At 38.5% G+C, this 26,740-nt stretch overlaps 1 protein-coding gene across 1 annotated transcript in view; it reads left to right on the forward strand.

Annotated features, from left to right (window-relative positions):
* LOC140235257 (cGMP-dependent 3',5'-cyclic phosphodiesterase-like) overlaps positions 1–26,740 on the forward strand; it is a 254,211-nt gene that overhangs the window by 162,300 nt on the left and 65,171 nt on the right. The window contains 1 exon segment of the mRNA XM_072315290.1: positions 20,663–20,737. Coding sequence (XP_072171391.1) covers positions 20,663–20,737 — 75 coding nt within the window.

Below are 26,740 nucleotides of genomic sequence, written 5' to 3' on the forward strand. Positions count from 1 at the left end.
ATAATTATATGACTTAGGTTTCCATGAGATGAATAAAGGAAATCAACGAGCGCATTTGTAAGTTTACTGTCGGGTTGTATGTTGCAAATTTTATGTGCAATCATGATTCCCTTACAACTGTACCGTAATGGCGGGAAGGTATTGTTCACTGCACATCACTTGAAATTAAATGTCACACAGTGATATGATAATCATCAGCAAACGGGATAGATTATTGTATATATATATATATATATATATATATATATATATATATATATATATATAACACCTATTCAAGTCAGTTGATGGAGCATTTATGAGCTCTTCCGGTCTGCAAACGAAACATCGGAGTCTATGCGATAAGAAGAAAGATTGAGAGATAAAGAGATAGAAAATAGGCTGGTCTTCTAAATTTAGTTCCATGGACGGTAATCTGAACACACTTTTGCAAACGAAATGAAATATTACACACGCCTAGGTTTGCCTATAATCTGTGTTATGGTGATATCTTATGAGATTATATATAATAATACGGGCAAAGTATCTTGGAAAGGTGATCGCCACCATCAATGGGGATATTCAATCTAAACAATTAATTGTAGATGATGGGAATGAAGAAGTGGATAGCTGGAAAGGAAATTAAAGTAATGAGATGCAATGAGATAAATCGAAGCAGCACTAATCGAGGCAAATGTATTACAAAGGAAGAGCAAAACGGCATATTCGAGTGTTCAAAATGGTTCAACATTATGCAAAGATTTTGCAGTCATTTGTGTGTGTGTGTACGTTTGTCTTCTAATTTCACAGTTAGGTAATTCAAAATCGCCTAAAAAAAAAAAGATCGCCCAATCAAGATGTTCATTCAATCTCAGTTTCCTTTCACTATATCCTATCACTTCAAATTACGTAGCCTTAACACAATTCAAATTAGAATGTCCATTGAGAATTCAAATTCGTCTCAATATGAGAGAGCGTCTTTTCAAACAGGGTCGCAGGTGAGCATTCCCGAGTTCGACGGAGAAATTCATTCAATTTAGCAACAAAAAAGGTTGGCCATCCGGCAGCTGTAAAAGAAGCCGACATGATCATGGAAGTATGGCAAGTACAAGCCACACAGGCTTGAAGACCTACAATTATTACATCACTTCAGAAAATAAGGAAAAGACGATATTTTTGTTGAATAAACGACATTTCTCCCGGCATTCTTTGATATCTCATAACAGACGGCTAATTTTGCTGAAATGATCTTCTCTTATGTCATGAGTGTAAATCAATATTTTTTTATTGTGTATACCAGTCATCCCCCGATAAAAGACAAAAACAAAAATGAAGTACTAACAATCTCATTCAATAAGCATAATGTATAAAGGAAACGAGCATTTGCTGCAATCGTTTATGAATATGAAAATGCTTCAATGCGATTTCACGAAGCCTAATGGAATGAATGAATGTAGGCATACCTAAATGCAGAGATGTACGTAGAGATAAAAAAAAAATACACAGGCACGATAAGTGCATAAATTACTTCAATAGCAACATGAAAAAAATTTGATTACATCGATAAACATGAGATAAGATAACAACATTAATTTCATGTTTTTATTGACCGAAATACCTTCATCCTAAACAAAGTGTTCAATTGAAGCGATGTGGTTATCACATCTCCGTCTCTCGCAAAATTGAATCACCACTTCGGAAATTTATAAGTTGTCATATTTGACTGATTATAAATGGATTGAACTCAATGATCGAAAAAAAAAATTGACTCGTGAACTTACGAAAGAAGTGGACTGAAAACACCTCAGACTTCTAAATGTATAAGTAATTGACAGAGCGACTATAGCCGAATATTAGCATATTATGGGGAATTCATACAGAACTAGAACAAAAAAGACTAAGCAGTCGACATCGCCATCGTCGGTATCATCGAAATATGGGATATTATTTTATTTTGACTACTTCTTTGAAATGCTGCAAACATCAAATACCGAACATTATAATTATATCTACAATTTTTTGGCGAATGCTAAGCGTATGAGAGAAAAAAAAAATGCCATATGTCTTGTTTTCTCGCTTTATTGCAGCGTATTTCGTTGTCGAAGTTTAAATTCTATAATATGTTGGTTACAACCACATGGGAACTTGCACATTCGCTTCCCAACAACCATAAAATCATTGGGGTCCGTAAAAGTGGTTACGTAATACATACGAAGCACATCACTATAATGCATTCTATGGACAGGTGCAGAAAAAAGAGACTGTCTGTAATCGGCCTTTGAACTTCTCTATTATGCTCATAATCCCCGACTTTTCAGATGGCGTCTACGAGTGCGTCTTAGGAATGTTTTTGTATCAACATCCTGTCTATTCAAGGAGGTACAATGTAACCTGATACTCTGGCCACCTGGTCTATTCAATTTTTATGAATTTACGACTTCGATGAAGTAGCACAATCGACTGCGTTGTTTGTATGCAGTACATACCCTACTCGGTTTGTTCTTGGCCAAGTGGTTTCTTTTTTTTTTAACGATTTTATAACATAATCAGAATATTATTCATGACGGTAAAACTCTTCAAACAACTACAAGTAACATCGCTGTCATGGTAACAAACAGACACAAAAACATTCACACACATCACATGCATGCAGGGACACGCAAAAGATTTACTTTTGAATTTATTCAATTCGCCGAGTTTTGGCAAATCCCAGGACTCGGCAGCGGAAGAAGAAGGCCAACATTTCATGCCAATAATGGTAAGCAGGATGTCATGCCGAGGTGGCTTTCATAGAAGATCCATAAGTACGACATTGCATTCCTGACATAACACGAAGTAGTATGCTACAATACTTTATCATGTAAATGTGTGCTAATAAGGTAGGTGTGTGCACGCAACAGTCTTGACCGCCGCACCACACTTTCCACTTGAGTGTGACAATTTGCATACCGATGCAAATGAGATCGCCAGAGCGTGCGGCTGGTCGCTCGTCATTGGTCAGTTTCCCGACCGTTGCGAAGGTCTGAATGTCGTGAAAATTGCACTCATGTTTGTCAATATTTTGCTTGTTTATAGACATAAGATATGACCAATCATCACAAAATGTTCACAGATGGCAACTTTGATGTATGTAGTCCCACAAAATATAAATCATTTTCAACATAGGCATCGTATTGTTGGTGAAATTCTAAGTTTAAAAATGCGTGTTCATTTCACTCTCTCAGCCCGAGTATACTCGGGACCAGTCCACAGCCTGGAAAACGTCAGCCCGAGTATACTCGGGACACGTCCTAAACGGGTTAAAGACATAGGCCCTATATGAGCTTGTATACATAGGGCCTACTTTGTAGATGCACAATGAGAGGCTGAGGTCATCCCGACGTCATGTGCAGTGTCAACTCATCAAAAATTTGGCTAGGGTCTGTAGGTCTTATTTTCCTTTTTGCTATTCAACTTCTACAGTAGACAGTCTATTTCTAACATATTTCATGGAATTTTCTCTGTTGCATATATGTGAGCACTACAAGATAAAGCTACCTGGTAGACTCTACACTGAAATAAAAGGGATAGCAAGTTCTGTGACTAAATTTACAGAGTGGTGAAGAACTAATGCAACTATCCTAATTGTAAGTCAGTGTTAATGCCTTTCATTGTGTCTGATATACAGATGAACTCCTGTCCAGATGCCCCTGTGAAATGGAAAAGTTCGTGAATGCCGTTGCCTTCTCCAATTAGTTGTGGAGGAAAATGCTACTCTGAGGAAAGGACTTGGGTCAGATTGAAGTGGATCAAAACCTGGTGAGAGTGCTGACAGATATTGATTTTATCAGAGCCTGGGCAGATGTTAGAAGATAACAGGTTAGATGATGAAGACGTCCCTTTGGCATGCATATTTAGGAATTTTTATGTAAATATCATAAATAAAGTGGGCTACTAAGTATTTTCATTGGACTTTCAGCATCTAACATAATTACTTTCATCGGTACTAAACTTGTCATTGCTTGAATGTTAGTCATTAAAGAGAATATTTACTATGTGTAATACTGAATAGTTAATTGAGTCTATATGAGTAGTAAAATAATTTTTCATTGTAAATGTGTAGTACACGTAGTTACTATATTACCAACATTCAGTCATTAGATGAGAGATCAATAGAATGTGCTTGTTGGCCTCTATTGCAGTGGAACAGCTAGCATCACATCCAAGTGCCATCCCAGATATCCAGGTTGTTGAAGCCAGTGACACCCCCTCTCGCCAAATAAGACTGCCTCTTCTAGGCTACGCAGCTCAGCAAGACCTGTGACATCCATCTCGCCAGTGGAGACCAGCCCTCTCTACCACCAAACTCAGCGAAACCAGTGACATCCCCTCTCATTAATCAGAACCAGCCCTCCCAGCTACTTACATGTAGCTCCATGAAGCCAGTGACATCCCCTCTCATGTTCTTCTTTGTGGCTGGCAAATGTTTGAAAATTGAACTTGGATGACGTCAATATCATAATTATGTTGAGTGCATCCAAGTGATGGCAATGATAATAGCTCTGACACCAGCTCTTCCTGTAGGCCTACTGTCAATTTATGCCTTCATTGTGTATAATAGCAAAAGACATGTTAGTAATGAAAAAGCTGCACCTTTGTACCAGGATTGTTGGGGATTCTGATAAATGCACATTGAACATGAATAACATCAATTCCAATCATAGACCTACATTCATGTGATGGCAATACTAACTGATATGACACTACATTCATATTTCTGAACTCTCTATTTCTGTCTTTTCTGTGAGGTAACAACAAACATGTTAGTACTCAAATGTGTGAATCAGAATGAAACATTGAATTGATTGCATAGAAAATTTGTTCTTGCCCCATGTGGCAAGTAGGGAATATAAATCCTGTAAACTCCTAAACTGCATGTGCTTAAATTGTTACTGGAAACTGAAAGGGCTGCAATAACCAGGCACAAAGTGTTTTGTCCTTTTATTTTTTCATTTGGTCTTTTTCCCCCCTGTGTTTCCCAGGTGTTTCAGGGTGAAAAGCTACAATTACTCCGTTACAATAAAATATTGCATCAGTGTTTTAAAGTGAACTTAAGCAGGGCTGTCATGCACAGCAGTTTACATCACTGAAAGGGCCTTTCACAAATTTCATTAGCATTTTGGAAGACACTTTTCAGCACATAATTTTGTGATAACTCTATCAAATCACATTATTATGAGGACAATATTTTTGTGGTAAATGGAGTTTGTGCCCTTGTAATATTCATTGCATCTATATTTTATAGCCAAAAATAGGTATGAATTTTGATAAACAAATGTGTTGGAAGTACTTCAAACAAGATGTTCAGTTTTCATTCACATAGATATAAAAAATACATTGTAGTATACATTTGGTAGGTCCCTACATGATGTTCTACTGATATAATTGTATACGCTAAAACCCTAAACTGAATGTGTTTTGACAATGCAATATGTAGAAGGTCTCCACACTGAAATAGTATAGTGTTCTTTGTACTTGAAGTCATTAAACCATGTGACATTGATTCTTGGACCTTCACTTAATTTTTTTTTTTCCCCTGCAAATGTGCAAGTTATTTGAAAGTGGTTGCATTTGTTAGGTTTTTTTAATTTACATGTTATATCATTGTTATCATAATTGTTCAATATGATAGGAGTATAATGTGTAGATGCCAAAATTGACTAATGACAGAATGCTGAGCAGTGTTGTTTTGTTTTTTTTTTCAAATGACTACCTTACCTGTGTAAATTGGCAATCTTTGCCATACAACTATTTCTATTATGACATTTCATATTTAAAAGATATAGGCCTACATGCAAGGCGTCAGCACAGATTTGTTATCTCTACATTGTATATCACATCACATTACTGTGAGAGCAGTTTCTACATGTAGCACATTTGCAATTAGAACCTGTGCTCATGATGCAACACCAAATGCAAATATTCATGCAAAGATAAAAGAAAATGTAAGGTCAGTGTACCCTGGTACAAACAACTTCTAATGTAGGTCCCATGTACACATGCAATTCATATGTACACATGAAATTTGTATATGTATGCATGGTAGTATAATGTACAGTGTAAGTGTAGGGATTTACTTTGAACCATTTATTATAAGTGTATCCCCCTTCTGTTATAACAGGTACCACCCCTCTACACATCACGTCAACCCACACATACAGTAGTATTCACATTTACATTCATCCACGCATCCCACCTATCACAGACACACCACCATTATCACATAACATTTTCCACTCTTTCACTTCTCACCCATTGTTCCCTGTAATACTGAAATAATGCCTAAATCACCCACGCCTACACACCATTTACATATTATGAATATTTAGTTTTAACCTTTGTTTCCTTATTTGCATGTTTTGTTATGTTGATTTTGTGTATGAATATTTGTTACAACCCACATTTACATGTAAACCCATGCCAAATTATGTGTAGAATAAACTGGCTACAAATTAGTTAGCCAAGGGACTCCTTCTAAGTAACACGTGTGCTGCCCTAGTTTGCTTTAAGTGTGACGAGTGCTAGAGAGCTAAGCGAACCCGAGCCCTTACATAAGAAATGTGTTAGATTTTTATTCACTGAAATATCAGAACAAGATATTTATACCTGTGTAGGTCTAATTGTTAAGCATCAATTTACCACTGAGAAAAAAATGTGTTCTGATGATAAAAACCTGATCAGGGTTCTAGATAAAACTGAGTGAATGTTGTTGGCCTATGTGGAAATAATTGACTTGAACAGATTATTTCTTGTGTCTTTTCACCTTGTAGGTGAACGAGACATATTGCATCATGCGTGGTTGCATTGCATGATGAATAAGAAAATGTGTAAGGTACCCTCAGAAATTGCTGGATTAGTTATTAGACTATTACAGGTGTCACATTATTCAGTCTAGAAGACTGAAAATGATCTGATTCCCAACATTTTTGTGTGTATCTGTGAAATAATTCCAATTAACCCTATTCATACAGAAAAAAAGGTAGGCCTAAGCCATACCAACGACCAAATTCAGTGCACGTGTCAGTTGTGAAGAAAATCATCCACAATAAATGTTACAACTAAGTCACATTTGAAATTACGAATACATGACAAGTTGTACTGGTAATAAAAATGAACTATTGGTTAGATCCAATGCAAGTTTAGATATAACATGGTACCTGGTACTTCTCTAGCCTACTTGTGTTTCAAATCTTTGAAGAACTAAAAAAAAAAAAAAAAAAAAAAAAAAAATGGGTTTGCCATGAAGATTGCATTTCTTGACAATGTGCATGAAAAGTTTAAGATATGTATTACATGTAATAACACAACCCGTTTGTGTTTCGTGTAATTGTAATCAATAATTGAGATTTCGTTGATTTTTTTTTTTTTTTTCTACGTAGCCCGACCAGGTCACCAGACGCCGTGCGAAGCACGGTAGCTGCAACTGTAACTGCGTACTGGGCTGTGTCCTTACCCGGAAAAGTTTCTACGTACAGCTACAGGCACAGCCCAGTCGATCGCTGTATAAATAGCCCGGCGTCTGGTCGGGCTACGTAGTACCGCGTTCACCTATCCCGCTTTCGGTACTCGTACTTCTCAATGAAGAATCTTGTAATGGAGTTTGATGGCTTTTAGGATACGTAGCCTACCGAGTCTTCCGACGATAGAACTATCTCTCATAGTATCTTGGAAGAAGGACATGTGAATCAGAATCGGAGGATCTAGGAGTCCTTTGATTTTAGGTTAGCGCTCTCATCAAATGAAAACACAACGCGAACTCATACACTCGTACACAGCATGCAAGATCGTACAGCAAGCTAGCTAGCTAGCTCTCGAGCTTGCATAGCACTGCATGCTAGTATGCTGCGAGTTATGGCAAGTGATGCGGCCAGCGCTCGCCGCCGCGCCCATAGGCACAGCCAGCCGTCAGAGCTAGCTTGCTCTAACTAAATAGTACAGCTGTAGTTCCGCAGCTCACTCGGCATGTTGGCTTGATTTCGCTGTAAGTTGGCTTGATGTCCGCAGTCAACAAGCAGTATTCCGCAATTCAAATACGTATCGCCATCGTATCGAAGGAACTTTTTCCAGAAAAGTATGTTTTGTTTTTCGCTTTTTAAAACATTTGAGAAGATTTCGATATCCAAGATATTTTGACACATGTTAAGTTAAATATCTACCTTTCATTTTATACCCAAAACACCTTCTCTTTCGCATGTTTTGCACAACCGAACACTCCTCCCCAGGCCCTTTAAGGAGGATCCTCAATTAGGTCTCTTAGAATGAGGCGGGACATTCATTTATTAGTGTTCATAATGCTCGCCTTTCTGCCGAGCATTGAAAAAAAAAAAAAAAGTTCCATGCGTGGCAACTTCATAGCGACAGGATAGAATACTCCATCTTCATGGACCGGCTTTTGGCTAACTGAATCCAAGGTAATAGTCATCTTCCTTGTTATGATCGGGAAGCCCTTAATGAATTGGGAAGATGATAGGGTAGGAGGATGCGAGTGAAGTGGTAGTGATGATGAGGCAAATGGTTTTAACTAGGAGGTGGAAGATGCTTGATGGTAGTTTGCATTGGCTGATCATATGAAGGATTCTTGATCCTATGATATGTGCTGCATTATGAATTTTCTTGAAGAAAGTGCCTATTTGGATATTTCCAAAGATATAAAGATATAAAAAGAGAGAAATGCTTTGGTCACTAGTGAAAATTATTCAAAGTGATGCAGAGAAGAATAATGGAAGTGAGGATAACTGCTTAAGGGCTGATGGTAGCAGGTTGATGGAGGCATATTCACGAAAGCTCTTTATGCTAATTCTGAGTTGAGGTACCAATCCATCACGATGGAGGGAAAAAAAAGAAGCGTGGTCAGTGTGGTAAGAACAGACCTTCATAGGAAGCAACTTCTCAAGTAGGGGATAGCTATGCATGTGACAGGTAAAAGCATCATGAAATTCTGATGATATTGTGCCTCCGTCATAGTGATCACATGACCTAGAAAGCGTCACCTGATAGTTGGATGAGAAATGTATTGGCAGCTCCTCATCGAGACCTGGTATAACGGGTAGAAATTTTGAAAAACAAGTTCTGTATCACAAGGGTGAATTTTTTTCCTGATCTGATGGTGTTTGTGAGAAACAAAATTTAGTATGAGCACTCTCTTGAGTTTTGCTGATTGGGGGTTGTACAAAGGTCTTCAACAGATTATGCAGTTACAGGGCACATTTTCCTTTTTACAAATACTACAAATACACTTGTAAATTCCAGATGTATATAAGCGACCTTGGGAGAATTACAGAACGAATGTGTTTCATTTGAAAGCAATAACCATCATCAGAGAAACATATAAATGTGTGTGTGTGGGGGGGGGGGGGGGGAGGGATCAACTCAAAGCAGTTGGATTGTAGATTGAAATAAATAACTACATACATTTTATCCATAGCCTGAAAACTATTCAGAAAACAGTGGGGATATTCAAACATTGCCAAACTATATAACATTTAGACACATATGTGCACATACTCCTTCTGACACTTATTATTATTTGAAGCAAACAAATGGAATTACATGTAGATGAATGTTTTGATTTTTGCACACCTAACCCACATTAAAGAATTAGATGTGGTTACAAAAATATCAGTGCAGATATAGCTGGTAAGCCACGGGAGCCTTTGTAAGTAGAGGATGTTGGTATTTGTGATACTGTGCGTGGTTAATTTAACATAGCCATCTGATGTTTATGTTGATTATGCTGATAATGATAAAAAATCCCAATTCTGCCAGGTATAAATGCAATCCATGCAAGGAACATGGTAAGCAGTTGTAGAAGAATTTCCCATTGTACACAAGACCATGCTTTGTTGTAAGATATATACTGTGCCCTCTTCAGCTGAGCATGATGTTGTACAACAGTAGGCAAGTACGTTCATATTAGTCACAATAAATGGTTTTCTTTTTGTTATTATTGCACTGATCTTTAGCTTGCTTTGATGTTATCATGCAGACATTTATTCCAACTACCCGGTTTAAGGCCAGAGTTGACTAACCGCCATAAATTCCCCTGCGAGTTTCACATTTTTGCCACCGGTAAAAAACGGGGACGGTGCGACTCATGCACATTTGTAAATAATGTAGGGAGGATTTATGAGTTTATCTAGTTGAGAGCACTCAGACCCGATGAGATTGAGCAAAATGATATCTGATGAAATCAGCCAAATTCACCTAAATTGATTAAATTATCTGTATCTTTTCACCTGTAAAGATTTTTTTTTTCTATTTCTATGTCTGTGTATTTTTAAAATATGGATCTCAAAATTTAAAAGAGTCGAGTATTATTTCTTTGCTTGCCATCAGTCACAAATACAAAACGGAGATATAGTTGTACTTTTTGAATATTTGGTGGATTATTTTGGCCATTCACCAAAGTGATACTTTTTAAATAAAAGTAGCGATACTTTTTAAATTAAATTGATTTTACAAGCCAATTCCATAATAGCTCTAAGAGAGTCTTTTGTCACTATAAGGCAAGTCAAATTTAATTGATGCCTGCAATGAGAAAAAAAAAAAAGATGATATGCGTGCCATCATTTTCTAATAAGCATTTAAGAGATGTTCATTGAGAATGAGTACACAAAAACAACTACAACAATGAAAATTCATCTTGTTATTTTGTTTTTGTTTCCTCTTAACAACCAACTGAATAATGTTGCAATGAGACATGTTGATATTTTGTGTGCTTATCTGTGTAAGTCACCATATGATATGTTTTGCTCTGGCTCCTGTAGATTTACCTATATATATCAATAACTCATTAACCACTTCTCCATATGGGCAAGTTTAAATGAGTATTTAATTGCCCCCAACCGAATAAGTTTGTTTCAGCTCTGCTTTCAGTTTTTGAAAGCTTGTTAATTACCATTATACCAAGATAGGACGTAGTCATTGTTACAAAGCTCAGTATTACAGTTCAGTAAATGCTGATTATGTTAATGCACAGCTTTTGTTATGCACAAGGTCAATGTATTTCTGTGGACTATAGTCTATTCTCTGACAGCATTAAAATTTTACAACTGCCCCAAGGGGGGCGGGGGTGGTGTGGAAGAGAGGGAGGGGAAGGGGGAAGGGGGAGGAGGAGGAGGCGATAGGGTTGGGGAAAGAATGGAGTGGTCAGATGAGTGGAGATTGTTTTGAAGAATCCACTCTTGAGATTCTGCCTGCATTTGACCCGAGCTATCCACTTTGCTGGTCAGTACTTGACCACTATTACCCACTTGTAGCTACATCTCTCTTGTGGGTATACCCCACTTTGCTAATTGGCCACCGATGTCACTCACAGATGATTGAAATACTCTTAATGTCCTGCCTCTTCTTTCTCACATATTGCTGCTAGAATATATTCTCAATATGAGTTGTTACACATATCATTTCCTTGTTTCTCATTCTTCAACATCATTCTGTGATATTGCTACTAAAAATAGAAAAATATGATGATCGTATTGTCAACACTTTCTCACCAAATAGTAGAACATGGTAATTTCTAAAGCTTTCCTCAAAGTAATTAATTCTGTGTAACTAATTTCGGCGTTACTGATTCGTAACAGATATTAGTGTGTGCTGCACAAATATGTGTATGTGTGGTGTATGTTTGTATGCTGTTTATCTGCATGTGGTTAGTCATTCAGTGTAAAAAGATGAGTATAAAAGCAAGCAGGATGTTACAATGACCCATAAGTCGAGTCATTGGGATGAAATATTTACATTTCATTAGGAACCGATTTATCTTTCAGGAATTCCTATGGGATTGTTTCAGTCAAAAACATCCATCGCTAAATACGGCATCAGTCGTGTGTAATGAGCAAAGCAAATGTGATTAAACTGAATCGTCTGTGCTACGCCTACTGCTGCTCAAAGAACCAAAGTGATTCTCAGAGATGAGGCCTCCATGTTAGAGGTGCTCTGCAGCCAGGGTGCGTTCACCGACAGGCGCCGTGTGCGACAATAGGTGCAGTCGGAGGAGTAATCTATTTGATCTTGCAACCAGAGGATAACATACAAGAGCAATGGCGTTATTTAATCCGGAGATTGCTTTACTGGAATCATAGAATATCTCTGAATCAAATTGTTATAGCTCCATCGTCAAAAAAAAACAAAAAAAACTAACAAACCATGAAGCAAGAGGCAAAAAAGAGATTCATTTGGTTTGTGATGATGAATATTTGTGTCTGCAATGATGATGGGATTTGAGGATACAAGCAGCAGGTGGATGCGGGAATGGAAAAGATAGAATAACAAGAATATATATACGAAAGCTGTGAGGCAATCACCTGTAAAATGATTCTCTTTTGTTTTGTTTGTGAGGTATGGAATGTATTGATATTGAAGAAGGAAGCAATTGTTCGCTAAGATTTTATGAACCTATTTCCTTGAACAAATATTTGAGCAGCAACACTTGCTCTACCTGGTACAATAACTAACTCCAGGGGTGTTTTCCGACACCAAATGAAGATTAAGTTTACATATCCTTTGTATCCTCATCCTCAATGTTTTGTTTCTATTGTGTAACACCTCATGGTAGAGGCAGAAGCAGTAATATTTTATCCTTTTTTTTTAGGGGAGGGGGAGGGGCTTCTTTCCATATTTTTATGCATTTTTTGTGTGTATGTGTGGCTATGATAACTGAGTGCATCCCAAGCTGTCGTTATGAGTGGCTGTGTTTGTTTGTTTGCTTGTTTCTTTTTTTCTTTCTTTTTTGGAAAGGAATTGATGGGTAAGAGGATCAAGGTCAAAAGACTAATCATCTCATCTGAAGTAAAAGTTCGAAGAAGCATTTTATGAAATTTAGCCAAACTTGGAACAATTGTTTAATTTAACGGAAAAAAAAAATCATGGATGAAGTCTTGAGGATTATATTGATGAAATATAGCAAAGAGGTAATAGTCTGCCAAATGTATTAACTTCTTTCATCATGTTTACCATGGTGACATGTTACAGTACAAGTGATTGTATAATATAGCAGCATATTTTGATTGTTGTATGCCATATAACTAATGGCCAGGAGGTTATGATAATAAGGGATTTCGTTTTACAAATGTATGAGATATGAAGTGAACCTGTCAACCAGACAATCCAATCATGTTTGGTAGCAAAGGGTAATGTATACATTTTTCTTTTTGTGAGGTCAATAGGTTGATGCTCTTGTACTGCTATAGATATCTCACAATTGAATAATAAGATATAATTTCCAATCGGATAGATGCACAATTATGCAGGATGTTTATAAAAATTCTAGTTAAAGTAAATTGTTCAAAAGAGAGGAAAAACTTCAAGGTTGATGAGTGTGCTGGACGATTAATGAGTCGGAAATTGCTACATTAATACTAATGAGGAAAATCCAGACAGTTTCTTTTTAAAAAGTGTGCATTCTGTATACAGGGGTTTTAACCTATCATCACACCGTCAATGAATTAGGGGCCCGGAGTCCAGACGCAAGTTAGGTGTAAAAAGCGTCTCTTCACGCCTCGTCTGGCCGCGGCAATCAAATCCGGGCGATGGAGGTGCCACTTCTCCAAGCTGTAGCAATTCCCGAACTGGGGGAGGAACGCTGTCTCGCTCTTTTTCCCACTTTACATCTTTAGCCAAATAGCAAGAGCCCCTCCCCCTCTCCGCACTATCCCACAGTTATCAATTTGTGATTTATTGGTGCTGTGAGACTTAATGTCTCCATCATGCCTAGAGGGGTGCAGACACTTAGTAAACCCCTTGCTCCCCACCTCATACTTTTCTACTCATGTTGATTTTTTTTTTCAAGGGCTGAATGAAGTGTAAGCGTGATATGCAGTACATGAGTAAATTGTTAAACTGCCAATCTAAGAGTAAAGGTTTTATTTTTGATAGTTAGTTGAGATTGACTCTGCTGCATGGGTATTTTGTATCTATTCATATTTATCTATCTATCTTTCTAGTTAGCTACTTGCCCTATCTATCTATCTATCTATCTATCTATCTATCTATCTATTCATCTATCTATCTATCTATCTATCTATCTATCTATCTATCTATCTATTCATCTATCTATCTATCTATCTATCTATTCATCTATCTATCTATCTATCTATCTATCTATTCATCTATCTATCTATCTATGAATTTTTCTATTAGTCTATTGGCCTAGTAGTATCCATCATGTAAATATATTGTGATGTCAGAGACTCCAGTTTGTGCAATAATATGATGAGATGGTGCATCCTCCAACTGCTGTCTATTTTGGGAGTGTGAAGGTCATTACTAAAACATTCAGAAAAACATTTTGTTGCCTGTGTGCAATTGCCAAGCATGATGATTTGCAATCCATTTCCAGTTTTAATCTACCTTCAAGGAAATTTGATAAGCCCTGACATGACTGTAGTCAAAGGTTGTCTTGAATTTCATCTAAAACTATCCACACAATGTGGTAGAAGTAAAGTTGTTGTTAGGGGTGTTGTTGTTGTTGCCCGTCTGGTGACACGACATTTGCTCCTGCAACAATTGCTTCTGTTTTATTTTCTCCAAGGACTTAGGGTTAGGGGTCGTCGTGTGATATGGTTTTAGGTTTAGTTTGATTTGAGGATTAGGATTAGGGTTAGGGTAATGTTTGTGGGTAGAATTTATGTTTGGCTTAGCATGCAGATATTTCATGGGAGCAATCGTCACGGGAGCAATAGTCACAGGAGCAGATGTCATGGAACTGTTTGTTTAGCCATTTGAATGACCAGTGAGTGGTGTGAGAATCAACTACATGTATGTCAGTTGCTTCAATATCAATTCAGTACAGTAGATTATATAGATATATATTGTATAGATTACTGCTCTGTGCTTGGGATGTGTGGTTTGTGTGCACTGATGTAGCAATGGTGTGACATTAGAACATTTGCACAGGGGCAGTTCTTCTTCTTCTTCTTGTATGGCTCAAAATGGTTAATACCACTTGCTGACTATTGCCAGTCACCTGGGGCGGACCATGAGAGGTTGGCGTCTCCCACTTGTTTTCCTGTGTATTTAGGGTGGACCCATTCACAGGGTTTACACCCTACTCTTTGCAAGGAGTGGACTGGATTCTTTTTTGTCCATGGGTTGTGACTCTCTCACACACAGGATCTCCATTTTATGCCCTATCCAAAGGGCAGAGTCATTTGCCTCTTACTAGAGGGGACGGTATGATAACATGCAACATTGCTTGGCAAGGTTTACTTAACCTCAAACCCAAACCATTTGATTGCAAGGCAGACGCAGTACCAACTGAACTGTCTTGCTGTCAAGACTTGGGAAATGATCAGTTGGCAAAAGCAGAACTTGGATCAAACTTTGATTTATATGCGCTCTTAAGTCAGCATTTCTGAGTGATATTGGCTGACGTAGGACATGCTAAAGTGGATTTCTGTCAACGACTGCAGATCTGTTTTTGTATGTTTTGTTATTTGACAGATTAGTGCTTTTCTTGCCAACAGGTTCACACGTCATTTTATTTCCCTCCTGCATTTATTAACCCGTTGAAGACAAGTCCCAAGTATACCAGGGCGGATATCTATGAGAAATGCGTGTCTTAGCAAAATCAGCCCGTCCTCTACGGGTTAAAGATATAAGTAGTGTGACACTGCCTGGAGGTTTCACTGAGAAATGTGAACACAATAATGTTCTTCCAGCTATGTTTTATAGACCATTACCATTTAATAACACCTCGTCAAGTCGATATCATAACCATACCTTTGCACACAGCATCAAGATTAACCGGTTGAAGACTAGTCCTGAGTATTCTCGGGCTTTGGTAAATGGGAAATGTGTGTCGTAGGAAAATCGGCCTGTCTTCAACGAATTAGAAATAAAGTAAATCAACTTGAAGTGATGGATCAAGTTTTAGACCGTACTGTAATTAGGAATATTGCAAATCTTGATTAGCATTTAAATATTAGATTAAGCTTAAGGTTTTTATGCCGTGCAGTACATAAAAAATTTAGTGAAGTGGAAAAAAATGTTTACGCAAGTTAATCCTTAAACTGCCTTTGATTGAGAAAAGAGAGCTCTTAAGTATGGGAAAAGCTAGCGACACTTATTTTGATCAACATTTGATTGTTCAAAAGCATTTTTGGAAATAGGGGACACTGTCCTCACAAAAAAGAGTCAACATTTTAGCATTTTTAAAGGAATCTGATTCTCTCCCACACGATGTTTGTCATTTGGTGACATTTGAGATATGGATACCTTATTTAAATCTCTAGTTTGAGTTGTTTTCCCCTCACACTAATGAACAGTGCAGCCCAAGCCACACACTCGAGTGAAGAGTGCACCAGAATATCTCTCCAAAACATTTTCACAAGATGGTGAAGAACAGAGGGATAGGGGGAAAAAAATAAGAAGAGTCATGAATATGCCAACCGGCGCAATTCAAACGACATAAGTGTATTTGATATCAACAACGTTATTGACATAATCAAGTTCCGTCGCTGGTGGCTGCTGCATGTTGGATTGATCGCCGCGTGTGCCTGTCGTCGATAGCCGGTCGTGTTTTGCGTGTGTCTTCCATTGCCGCTGGGCAGTTTCCATGGTCGGCCGTGCACCAGTCGATGAGGCACATGGCTGTTGTGGTAGCAGCTGTCTCCCTGTGTCTCGTGAGATCTTGCGTCTTTCGCGTTCATCGTGGCTTGTTGGGCTTCGCTTACTTAAATGTATTGTAGTGGGTTCAAACACAATGGTGAGGCTACTCACTTCCTACATTACTGTAAATTTTGATAGGTAAACTCATAAACTGACATGTGTGTAATTATTCAATGCAATATACTTGTATTACCTGCATGGACAGAAATGAGGAGTTCATTTGTTAGAAAGAAAATGATCTGACACTTTTCATAAGTGCTCACTGTGGTAGAAATGACTGAAAAGCAGTCAACCACATCTCCCTGTTTCTTGCCCATAGTCAAAATTCATAAGTTGGCAAGACCTTGGTTCAGCTGTTTATTTATGATAGTTATAGCTGCAGATGTGTCAATGATCTTTAGATATTTACCTTTTGACTCGGCATGGACAAAAAAAAATCAATAAATGATCAAATTCATAAAGATAACAGGAAAATAAAACTATGAGATTTACACTTGCGTCTTTGTCTGTTCATTTGTTTGGTTGCTTTTCGGTCTATCACTCTGAGGAAAGCTAAACAGCAGCCGAAAACAGAGATACAATGAGAGGGAGAAGAAAATCCTGTCAACTTTCAAAAACTTTTGAAAATTAAAGATTTTGAGAGTACAGTTTTGCTTGGCAAGTGCATTTGATGTTAGACGAGGTGAATTAGAGATTATGGTACTCATTGGCAGTGCAGAGAAACACCTGTATTGATCACAAAACATGTTGATCAATGCATATTGTAAAGGGATGGAAGGGGACAAATTATGCACACATGCATTCACATAAACACACACACTTGCATGCATACGTAAACAATGATACACACACAGACAAACAGCATGCACTCTGCTGAATACTTCTTCTGCTTCCATAAACCACACATACCCTCGTCATGAATTTGCATCCTACTGGGTTAGAAGCCCCTCCCCCTCCCCAATTTTATCTTTTTATACTAGTCTTTGTTCAAGACTTACTTGTAATAATTTATAGAAACCAAAAAAAAAAAAAAAAAAACCACAAACATATAAACATCATTTTCTGTTAAAGTAGCCTATAAAAGAGTCCCTAGATTCCTCTATTCTGTCTTGTCATTGCACACCGGACACACCGAAGGTTCTATAAGTGTGAGAATGCAGATAAAAGATATGTCCCTCCCTTTCAAGCCTCTCAGTAGAAACATCCAACATGAGTGTTAGCAGAGCAGGTGTCTCCTCCATGGCTGTTTGACTACAAATTGTCATGCATGGGAAGAGTCCTAAAGAGCAGAGGAAGTTCTGACCTTTTACCCTTTTCCTGTCTTCTTCAACCTTCTCTCCCCTGGATTGCACATGATTTGTCTGTTGTACATATCTCCTCTTTGCCCCTTTTGTAGTCACCTTACTCTAAAATCCCTGGTTAGACCACCACCATATTATTTGAGTACATAAAGAGTGAACAGAGTTTCTGGGGACTTTTCTTGTGTTTAGTATTTTCTTTTCTGTTATCTTCATGCCATCATTAGGCTGTAGGAACCACAATACACATTTTCTATTATACTTTTTAAAATCAAATTTTGCAGGGAGCACAATGTGCTGTCTGCCTCAATTCTTTAACTGGCCTTGACATAGAAAACACAATGTATCTGGAAATGAGTCAATTCTTTAGATTGCAAATACATTTTGCTAGTAATGTAATACACCTCTTATTTAAATGATAAGCTCATGAGAATTTGTGTGTTATAGAGTAGTGAAAAAAAGTAAGGTAGTTTGGATTTTCCACTCAGATGCACAGATCGATATTGTTGTGATGGTTGTAGGACTGTTTTGTGTTTGAGTTTGATTTGTAACACAAGACTACCTCGTGCAAAAGGCACCAAAATATGTAACCAACATTTCAAAAATTTAGTGAACAAAGTCAACCCCAAGGATGGTGTTCAGCATGTGGGAATTATTCTGTGTTCAGTGTTTCCTCCTCCTCCTCCTCTTCCTTTTATTCTTCCTTCCGTACTTCTTTGTTCTCCCACGTTTCCTCCCTGTTCCTTTTTCTCTTCTACCTCTTCCTGTCCCTTTTCTTCTTCCTTCTCCTTTTCCATTTCTTCTTTCTGACCTCCCCTTCCTCTTCCTCCCCTTTTTCTTTTCTTTTGTTTTTTTTTTGTCATCCCTATTTTCCACCTCCAATTCCTCTTCATTTTTGCTTCCTTCTCTTCATCCTCATCTTCCTCTTCCTTTTCTTTGTCTTCCTCATCTTTCTTCTTCCAACTCCTGTTCTTCATTTGTTTTTCCTTTTTCTCCTCATCTTCTTCTTTTCCTTCCTCATCCTTCTTCCATCTCCAATTCTTCTTCTTTCTCATTTTCTCTTTGTTTACCTCCTCCTTATCTTCTTGACCTCTTCCTCCTCCTCTTCCTCTTCCTCCTCCTCCTCCTCCTCTTCCTCCTCCTCCTCTTCCTCCTCCTCCTCCTCCTCTTCCTTCTCCTCCTCCTCTTCTTCCTCCTCGTCCTCCTCCTCCTCCTCTTCCTATTCTTTCCCAGTTTTCTCCTTCTCTACCTCCGCACATGTATGATGGAAGATGCAGAATACGCTGTGTTCAGGAGCCACGGAAACTGGGTGGCATCCATCTCAAGGTCCAAGGGATTTAGGGCGAAACAGAGAAATAGAAATAGATAGAGAGAATGAGAAAGAGACTGGCACTAGGAAATGGAGAATGACGACAGGATTTAGGATTCATTACCATCAAACAGCATCAATATGGAGGGATTAAGAAAGTTTGCTCCTGTGATACATTCCTGTCACAACTTGTCGTCTTCTCAGCCCACTGTATATATTTTTCTCCTCTCTAACTTCTCCAGCGCGATCGAGGGATGCAATATATGATATCATTACGAGGACTAGCGTTGTCATATGCGATTGATCTCACTCTCGCACGCGATAGAAAGTTCATATCTTGCTTAGATCAGAGGTTGTGTATTCCGTGCCATTATGCCAGAGTTTTGTGTTCAGTTTTGAGTGTGCATTTTCACATTCATGTGACTGTATTATTCATACTTTTCACTTCACATCAAATCTTGCCTGATATTGCTTGTCTTTTTTTCTGTCTCTGTTGCGTATAATTTTAGTCTCTCATGTCTATCACTACCTTTTCCAATGCGTATATAATGTAATCACACTTTCAGAGGTGGATCTAGCATTCTGCTTGGGGGGGTTAGGTTTAGATCATGACAAAAAGAAAAGGTCTTCAGATGGCTGCTACTTCGCCGCTAACAAGTCCCCACCACCCCCCCCCCCCCCAAAAAAAAAAAACACACACAAAACAAAACAACAACAATGGAAAAGCTCAAGGGGGTGTTTAAACCCCTAAACCTCCAAGAAACAAAACAAAAAAAAAATGAGCCCAAGGGAAGTTAAACCCCTAACGTCCTCCCCACTAGATCAACCTGTGGCTTTCTTTCTCCCCCCCCCCCCCCCCCATCACTCTACTTTTCTATCACTCAAGCTCTACAATGTATCTACCTATCTATCTATCTATCTATCTATCTATCTATCTATCTATCTATCTATCTATCTATCTATCTATCTCTATCTATCTATCTATCTATCTATCTATCTATCTATCTATCTATCTATCTATCTCTATCTATCTATCTATCTATCTATCTATCTATCTATCTCTATCTATCTATCTATCTATCTATCTATCTATCTATCTCTATCTATCTATCTATCTATCTATCTATCTATCTATCTATCTATCTCTATCTATCTATCTATCTATCTATCTATCTATCTATCTAGCTAGCTAGCTAGCTAGCTATATACCTAGCTAGCTATCTCTCTATCTACCTATCTCCTTATGTTTCTCTCTTTTGTTAACAATATATCAAAGATCTAATTGTCTTCTTTTTCATCAGACTGATTATTCATTATAGTAATACATTTTTATTGTTTATGTACATGTTTTATAAGTATAATACATTTTTACTTATCTATATATTTCCATCCATAACACATCTCTCTGTCCCATGCTTCTCTTCCACAGCTGGAGAAACACACAGACTCAGAGTACTGTACATTACTGGTTGTCTCAGAGGAGACCAATGAACTCTTCTGTCAGGTGAGTCATACTCAGCTCTGTGTATCTCTTTAACACTCATCACTTAACACAGTGTTTATCCATGATATACTATTTAAACACAAGGTTGAGTGCCACACTCAGAGTACCTGTACATTACTGGTTGTCTCAGAGGAGACCAATGAACTCTTCTGTCAGGTGAGTCATACTCAGCTCAGTGTATCTCTTTAACACTCGTCACTAAGCACAGTGTTTATCAACAATATACTAATCAAACACAGGGTTTAGTGCCACACTCGAGTACTGTACATTACTGGTTGTCTCAGAGGAGACCAATGAACTCTTCTGTCAGGTGAGTCATACTCAGCTCTGTGTATCTCTTTAACACTCGTCACTAAGCACAGTGTTTATCCACAATATACTAATCAAACACAAGGTTTAGTGCCACACTCGAGTACTATACATTACTGGTTGTCTCAGATGAGACCAATGAACCTTTCTGTCAGGTGAGTCATACTCAGCTCTGTGTATCTCTTACACAGTATGTCCATCAGTCATCACAGTGTTTATCCAGTGTGTCACTCTTGTGTATACACACACAAGGTTGAGTGCCACACTTGTGTATAATCACAAATGGCAAAATACCACTGTTGCATTCTGCACACATGCACTCAGGTCATGGCAAAGTGTCATGTTTGTAGAGAGTCATACATAGCTGCTTTTGTGTATCTACCCATCTGTGACAAAATGTCAACTTTGTAAACATTCCGAAGACAAGTTATGTGTATCACAGCGTTAGATATGGCATAGCATGTTTATCGCAAAGCAGTACTTGGTTTGTAATTCAATATCGCAATCCTGCCCATGGTATGGAATGGAAATGAAAAGGGCCCACTCTGTACAATAACACATGCTCCCTTTCCTAAATTTTGCAGACTAGCTGCAATATGAGGAATCGTGTTACTGGTGATTAAAATGTTACTCAGGGTCTTTTTGCAAAGCGTTGTTTTTTGCAGAGTAACATCTTAGTGCTACCCTCACAATTTTGTAGCATACTTTAAGGTTGAAAGGAGGGAAAAGTAATAAATGCCAGCATGGATTATGCATGTTTAAAGGAACCCATGGCAGTTTTTTTTTTTTTTAAATCAAGAAGTAGCATAGATTGAAACCCTAAAATTATATGATAATTATATTCAAGGCATCAATCATGTTTCATCGTTTAGTCTTGAGGTTCTCTTTGTTTAACTGTTCATAGTTTTCACTGCAAACAACTCTTACTCTGATGAAAGGTTTGGGTGATAATAAAGACAGCATTATTGAGTGTATGTGTTAACAAATGAATGAATTATTAGTGTGTTCCCCCCCCCCTCCATTTTATTTTCTAATGGGAAAAGATCTATGCCACCCTCAAACTCTGCAGCCACAACTTCCATCCCCTCCATCAATATCCCAGTGGGTATACCAAGGCATTAGTCACACCATCCCCTTCCTCTTCCCACTGGCCGTCTGAGACAGGAATGGAGGTCCTTTGTGCACTTTTCCTCCTCTCATTACCTCATGACGACGTTGCGTGTAGTAATCACAGGGGGGGGGGGGGGGGCTCGCCTCACGTGCACGTTGCGGCAGGGATCGGTTTATACAAATCTCACTCTTGTTCCATCTAAGAATCAGGGACGTACAACATACACTATATACACAGACTAAGAGTGGAATATGTAATATATATTTTCGGTGGCATACAATGTCTTCTCCTCTCGGACATGTTTAAAGCTTCATTTTCTCTCCGTCTCTTTGGCACTGCACAAAACACATCGCACACAAACACACCCATTGACACACACACATACACACACACACACACACACACACACTTACACTGGGAAGAGTAACTAATGCAGCTGAATATGAACTATCCAGCCATCTTCTCAGACAGACAAATGAAACACACAAATATACACGTGATTACGCTATCTTTTTCTGCCTACTTCTTTCTCTATTAGTGCGTTTCTGATGACATTTTTTGTTTTCTTTTGGTATCTATCTCATCTCTTTATATCTTATATATTTCACTGTATATATTTTTATTCCTTTATCTCTCTCTCTCTCTCTATGTGTATGTCTATCTTTGTTTTCTCTTTGCCTGTCTGTGTCTCTATCTCTCTGTTTCTGTCTTGACATATGGCCAAAAAAAAAAGGTTGTATTGGCGTAACATGAGATTTTCAAATAGGGTCGGTCGGGCGGATTTTTTTTTTTTGCTACCTGCATTTTACGTGTAAAACTCGTGCTCAGTAAACAGTTACAACTGCTGCACTGTATGTGCTGTGTTCATCTATTCTACAAATCATTTATGAGGCCGATATTACTCAAATCATACCCCTTCACAGAATTTAAAGATGTTGAAATCCCTATTCTGAATGTTTTCACTTCATATTTTACTATTTTGACTTAGATAAGATAGATGCAAATTGACCCATATGTACGATCTTTTCATCGCACACGGCGATCTCTATTACAGTCCCACATATACAGATTTGTGTAAGTTCTCCACACAAGAAACCTATGGCAAAACTGTGCACAATACATTGCAGTCTAAATGCTAAGTATACAGTGTATAAATCTTGATAGAGTACGCGTCCGTGTTGGAAACAGATGACGTACTGATCAAGCGAGGCTATGAGACGCTAGCGAGATCTCTCCTTTGTACATCCGATATCCCCAGAGCCGTTTCCACTTCCGGGTTTTTTGCGATCACGATCGCAGTCAACAAGATACCTGATATCGATAGCAAAAAAAATAATAAAAAAACATAGGGTCGGCGGAATTTTTAGGGTCGGGCGGGTTACGCCAATACAACAATTCTTTTTTTTTGGCCTAAGTCACATTCTCTATTTTTTTTTTCTCTATCTCATATCATCCTTCCCCTCTTTGGAAAAAAGTATCTCTTATACTTCCAGACTTGAAGTATGTGGCACAGCAATACCAAACAAAAATAAATGAATGAAAAATAAAAGATAACAGTCCACAGAGGATGAAGGCATGGATGATACAATAAACTCATTTTATGACTCTCCATACAGTGGAGGAAATTATTAGGAAGCGTAACACAGCTTTCAATACAAGGAGTACTTTCATTTTCCAATATGCTCTCAGTACAGATTGAATTATTTCAGCTTTCTCTTACCAGGCCAATCGAGAAAGAAACTTGAGTGAAACTGACAGGAAATCAGAAGTGTTTTAAAATGTTAAACCAATATCCTTGCGACATATTTTTCACATATTTCGCATTTAATCATTCATTGTGTCAAATATGGTACAACAGTGCTTTGGCATGGGAAGGGGTAAAGACAAAGAGTATTGCCCATCAGGAAAGTTAATTCTTGGTAGATTACATCCTGGCCATGAATGCGAATCAATTGAATTCCTTGTTTCTGGTGTCACTTCGACACCATCATCTCATACGTCGTGGTCGCATCCAAGGCTTGAAATGGTACACATCCTGCGACATCAATCAAACAGTCCGTTAGAACTCATTGCCCATTCTGCGCGGTACGTCGTCATCCCGCGGGGGCCGGGGCGCGTGCTGAGGCACACAAAATGAGACGTAGTCTGGGAAATCAGACCAGCTTCCTCCGTCAGGAACCCAAATATGTCACGTTATTCGGTAAATAATCCATGAAGATGTTGGCGCATTGTGAGACCGTCGTCAACCAGGGCTGGTTTAGACCTAGTGCTTTGTTGCCGTGTGAAGCCTACATCACATTCCATAGGATCCTGCATGCTGATAATGGAAGCTCGATTGTAACTATCGTTAAATATGCGGCAGTGGCAGTTAATAATGATGACAGTGACAATAATGACAACAGATTATGAAGAAAATGATTAAGAGCAGTGGAAGGAAATATAGCATTACAGATAATCCTTCCAAACCGCCATGTTCTGATTGCATGATATTTTGTATAATTTGTGATTTGCCAAATTACATGTATCCAGAGCAAAGGGGTCATTATTCTTCCTTTTCACATACTGACAGTGCTGCATTTTCTTCACAACGTCAAATGAAAAACAAAAATCTAAATTTTCCTGCCTAGCATAGGTAATTAATACCAATAGTAAATATCAGTGTTGAATATAATTACAGAAAGGTATTTCATTTTAACTCCGAGAATCAACCTTCCGTAACTCCCTTGGAAAACTGATAAAGGATCACTGGTCATGCTAATAACAAATGCTGTCATGGTGCTATGACATTGGAAATTTCTCAGCGCTCCATGACTGTGATAATGTTGATGATGATTGAGAATTATCAGTTCCAGTAGCTGCTTTGGTTTCACATGTGCATCATAGCCAAGAAAAATAATTCTATATATTTCTATCCAATATCACATATTTGCCATCTAAATTTGTATTCATTTCCAGCAGTACATATTTACTGCACAGTGTGTGCACGCGCATGTGTCTAAATCTCACAAGAAAATTTTGCATCATAGTAAACATGCATCAAAATTTTGGAAATATATAAAGCGATTGATCTGTGGCTACCAAAGCTCTGAGAAAGTACAAAACAAGTAGTAGTAAGAGTAGTAATCATACAGTAAAAGAAGATTGTACCATTTATATGAAATATTTATAGAAACAAATTTATGGCAGGGAGAGAGAGGAATCAATGAATAATGCCAGGATCGCTTCATGTCGGCCAAGTTATTGTCGGTAATATGGGAACGAAAACAAAGTTGAGCGTTGCATGTGTGGAGATATATCTCCTCCGGGTCATCCTTTAAAAACACTCCATATTTGCCGGGGTTCCGAGAGCATGCTGACGCTTTCATCCATGCCGCATGGATACATTTTCATCTCCCCCATCTTTGGTTGCTGGGGACGAGATGGCACGTCCCCTCAATCTCGCGAGCAAGGCTCTGCTCTCCCCCAATCCACCCACAAGCCTCCATCTTCCTCAGACGACAACGCCGCCGACATAACTGAGCGGGATATCAAATTAAGCGGTTTCAGAATAACCGGAGACATGATTGCCTAAATACAGAAACTCGATACTACCATTAACGCCCCCTTCTCTCCACGCACTCACTCTCTTTCTCTCTCGCCCTCCCTCTTCGTGTCTTTCTTGGTCTGTTCTCCCTCGCTGTCCGCATCTCTCTAAATCTGCTGGTTTTTGGCGCAATCTTGGAGGAGATCCCTCCGTGTCTTACCGGGATGCTGTAAAAGGCATCATCTAACCCAAATGTGGTCTTGCGGGGGAATCCTTTGGGTAGAGGAGTGAGCTGTAGATCTCTATCGTACTTAATGTGTCTGTGATGTGGAATGGTGGTGGTGGTGGTGGGGGGGGGGGGGGGCAAGTAAGGGGTGCATGTTCTGCCCTCTTAATGCATCAGGCCGCCAAAGCGAAGCCTTTTTACTCGCCTTCTTGACGTGAAAAGCAAATACTGGCTGTCTTTATGGCAGCCAGGCACTAACTCAATTAGGGCACTGAAGTTTGCTCGTGTGTGCGGTATACCCTCTTAATGGGATGGATGGTCCCGAGGATTCGTGGCGGCTGCGGTTCCTTGTCTGCGAGTCTATTAACACCAATCAGATGGGAGTGTGGGATTTTAATAGAACAAGTTGCTTGAGTTGCAAGTTCCCCTCTACCTCCCCCCCCCCCCCCCCCCATGTAATCAGAGGGGTTGTCTGTAAATCTCTGCAAATGAACGTAAAGTCAGTAAAATATGTGTCCATTTCACATCATTCTTCAAAAAGCAAGACAGTCTTAAATTCTTAATGGAAAAAACCCCAATTAATTGCAAGATAGGCACATTTGGGGTATGACTCACCTTATGACTAGATGTCATGTTTGTTTCTTTGTTTGTTGTTGGTTTTTTTTTTTAGACATGAAATCATGGGCCATACCATGATATACCTGCGATTTAACATTTCATATTTTGGGTTTCTGCTTGTAAGAGTAGCGTACATTTTATTTTGTTACCTCTACACCTCTTTGAAGGGTCTAATGGTAGAGATAACAATGAAAAACAATTTCTATGTGAATGAGT

This window comes from Diadema setosum, chromosome 11 (genome assembly GCF_964275005.1).
Source record: "Diadema setosum chromosome 11, eeDiaSeto1, whole genome shotgun sequence".
NCBI classification, from domain to species: domain Eukaryota; kingdom Metazoa; phylum Echinodermata; class Echinoidea; order Diadematoida; family Diadematidae; genus Diadema; species Diadema setosum.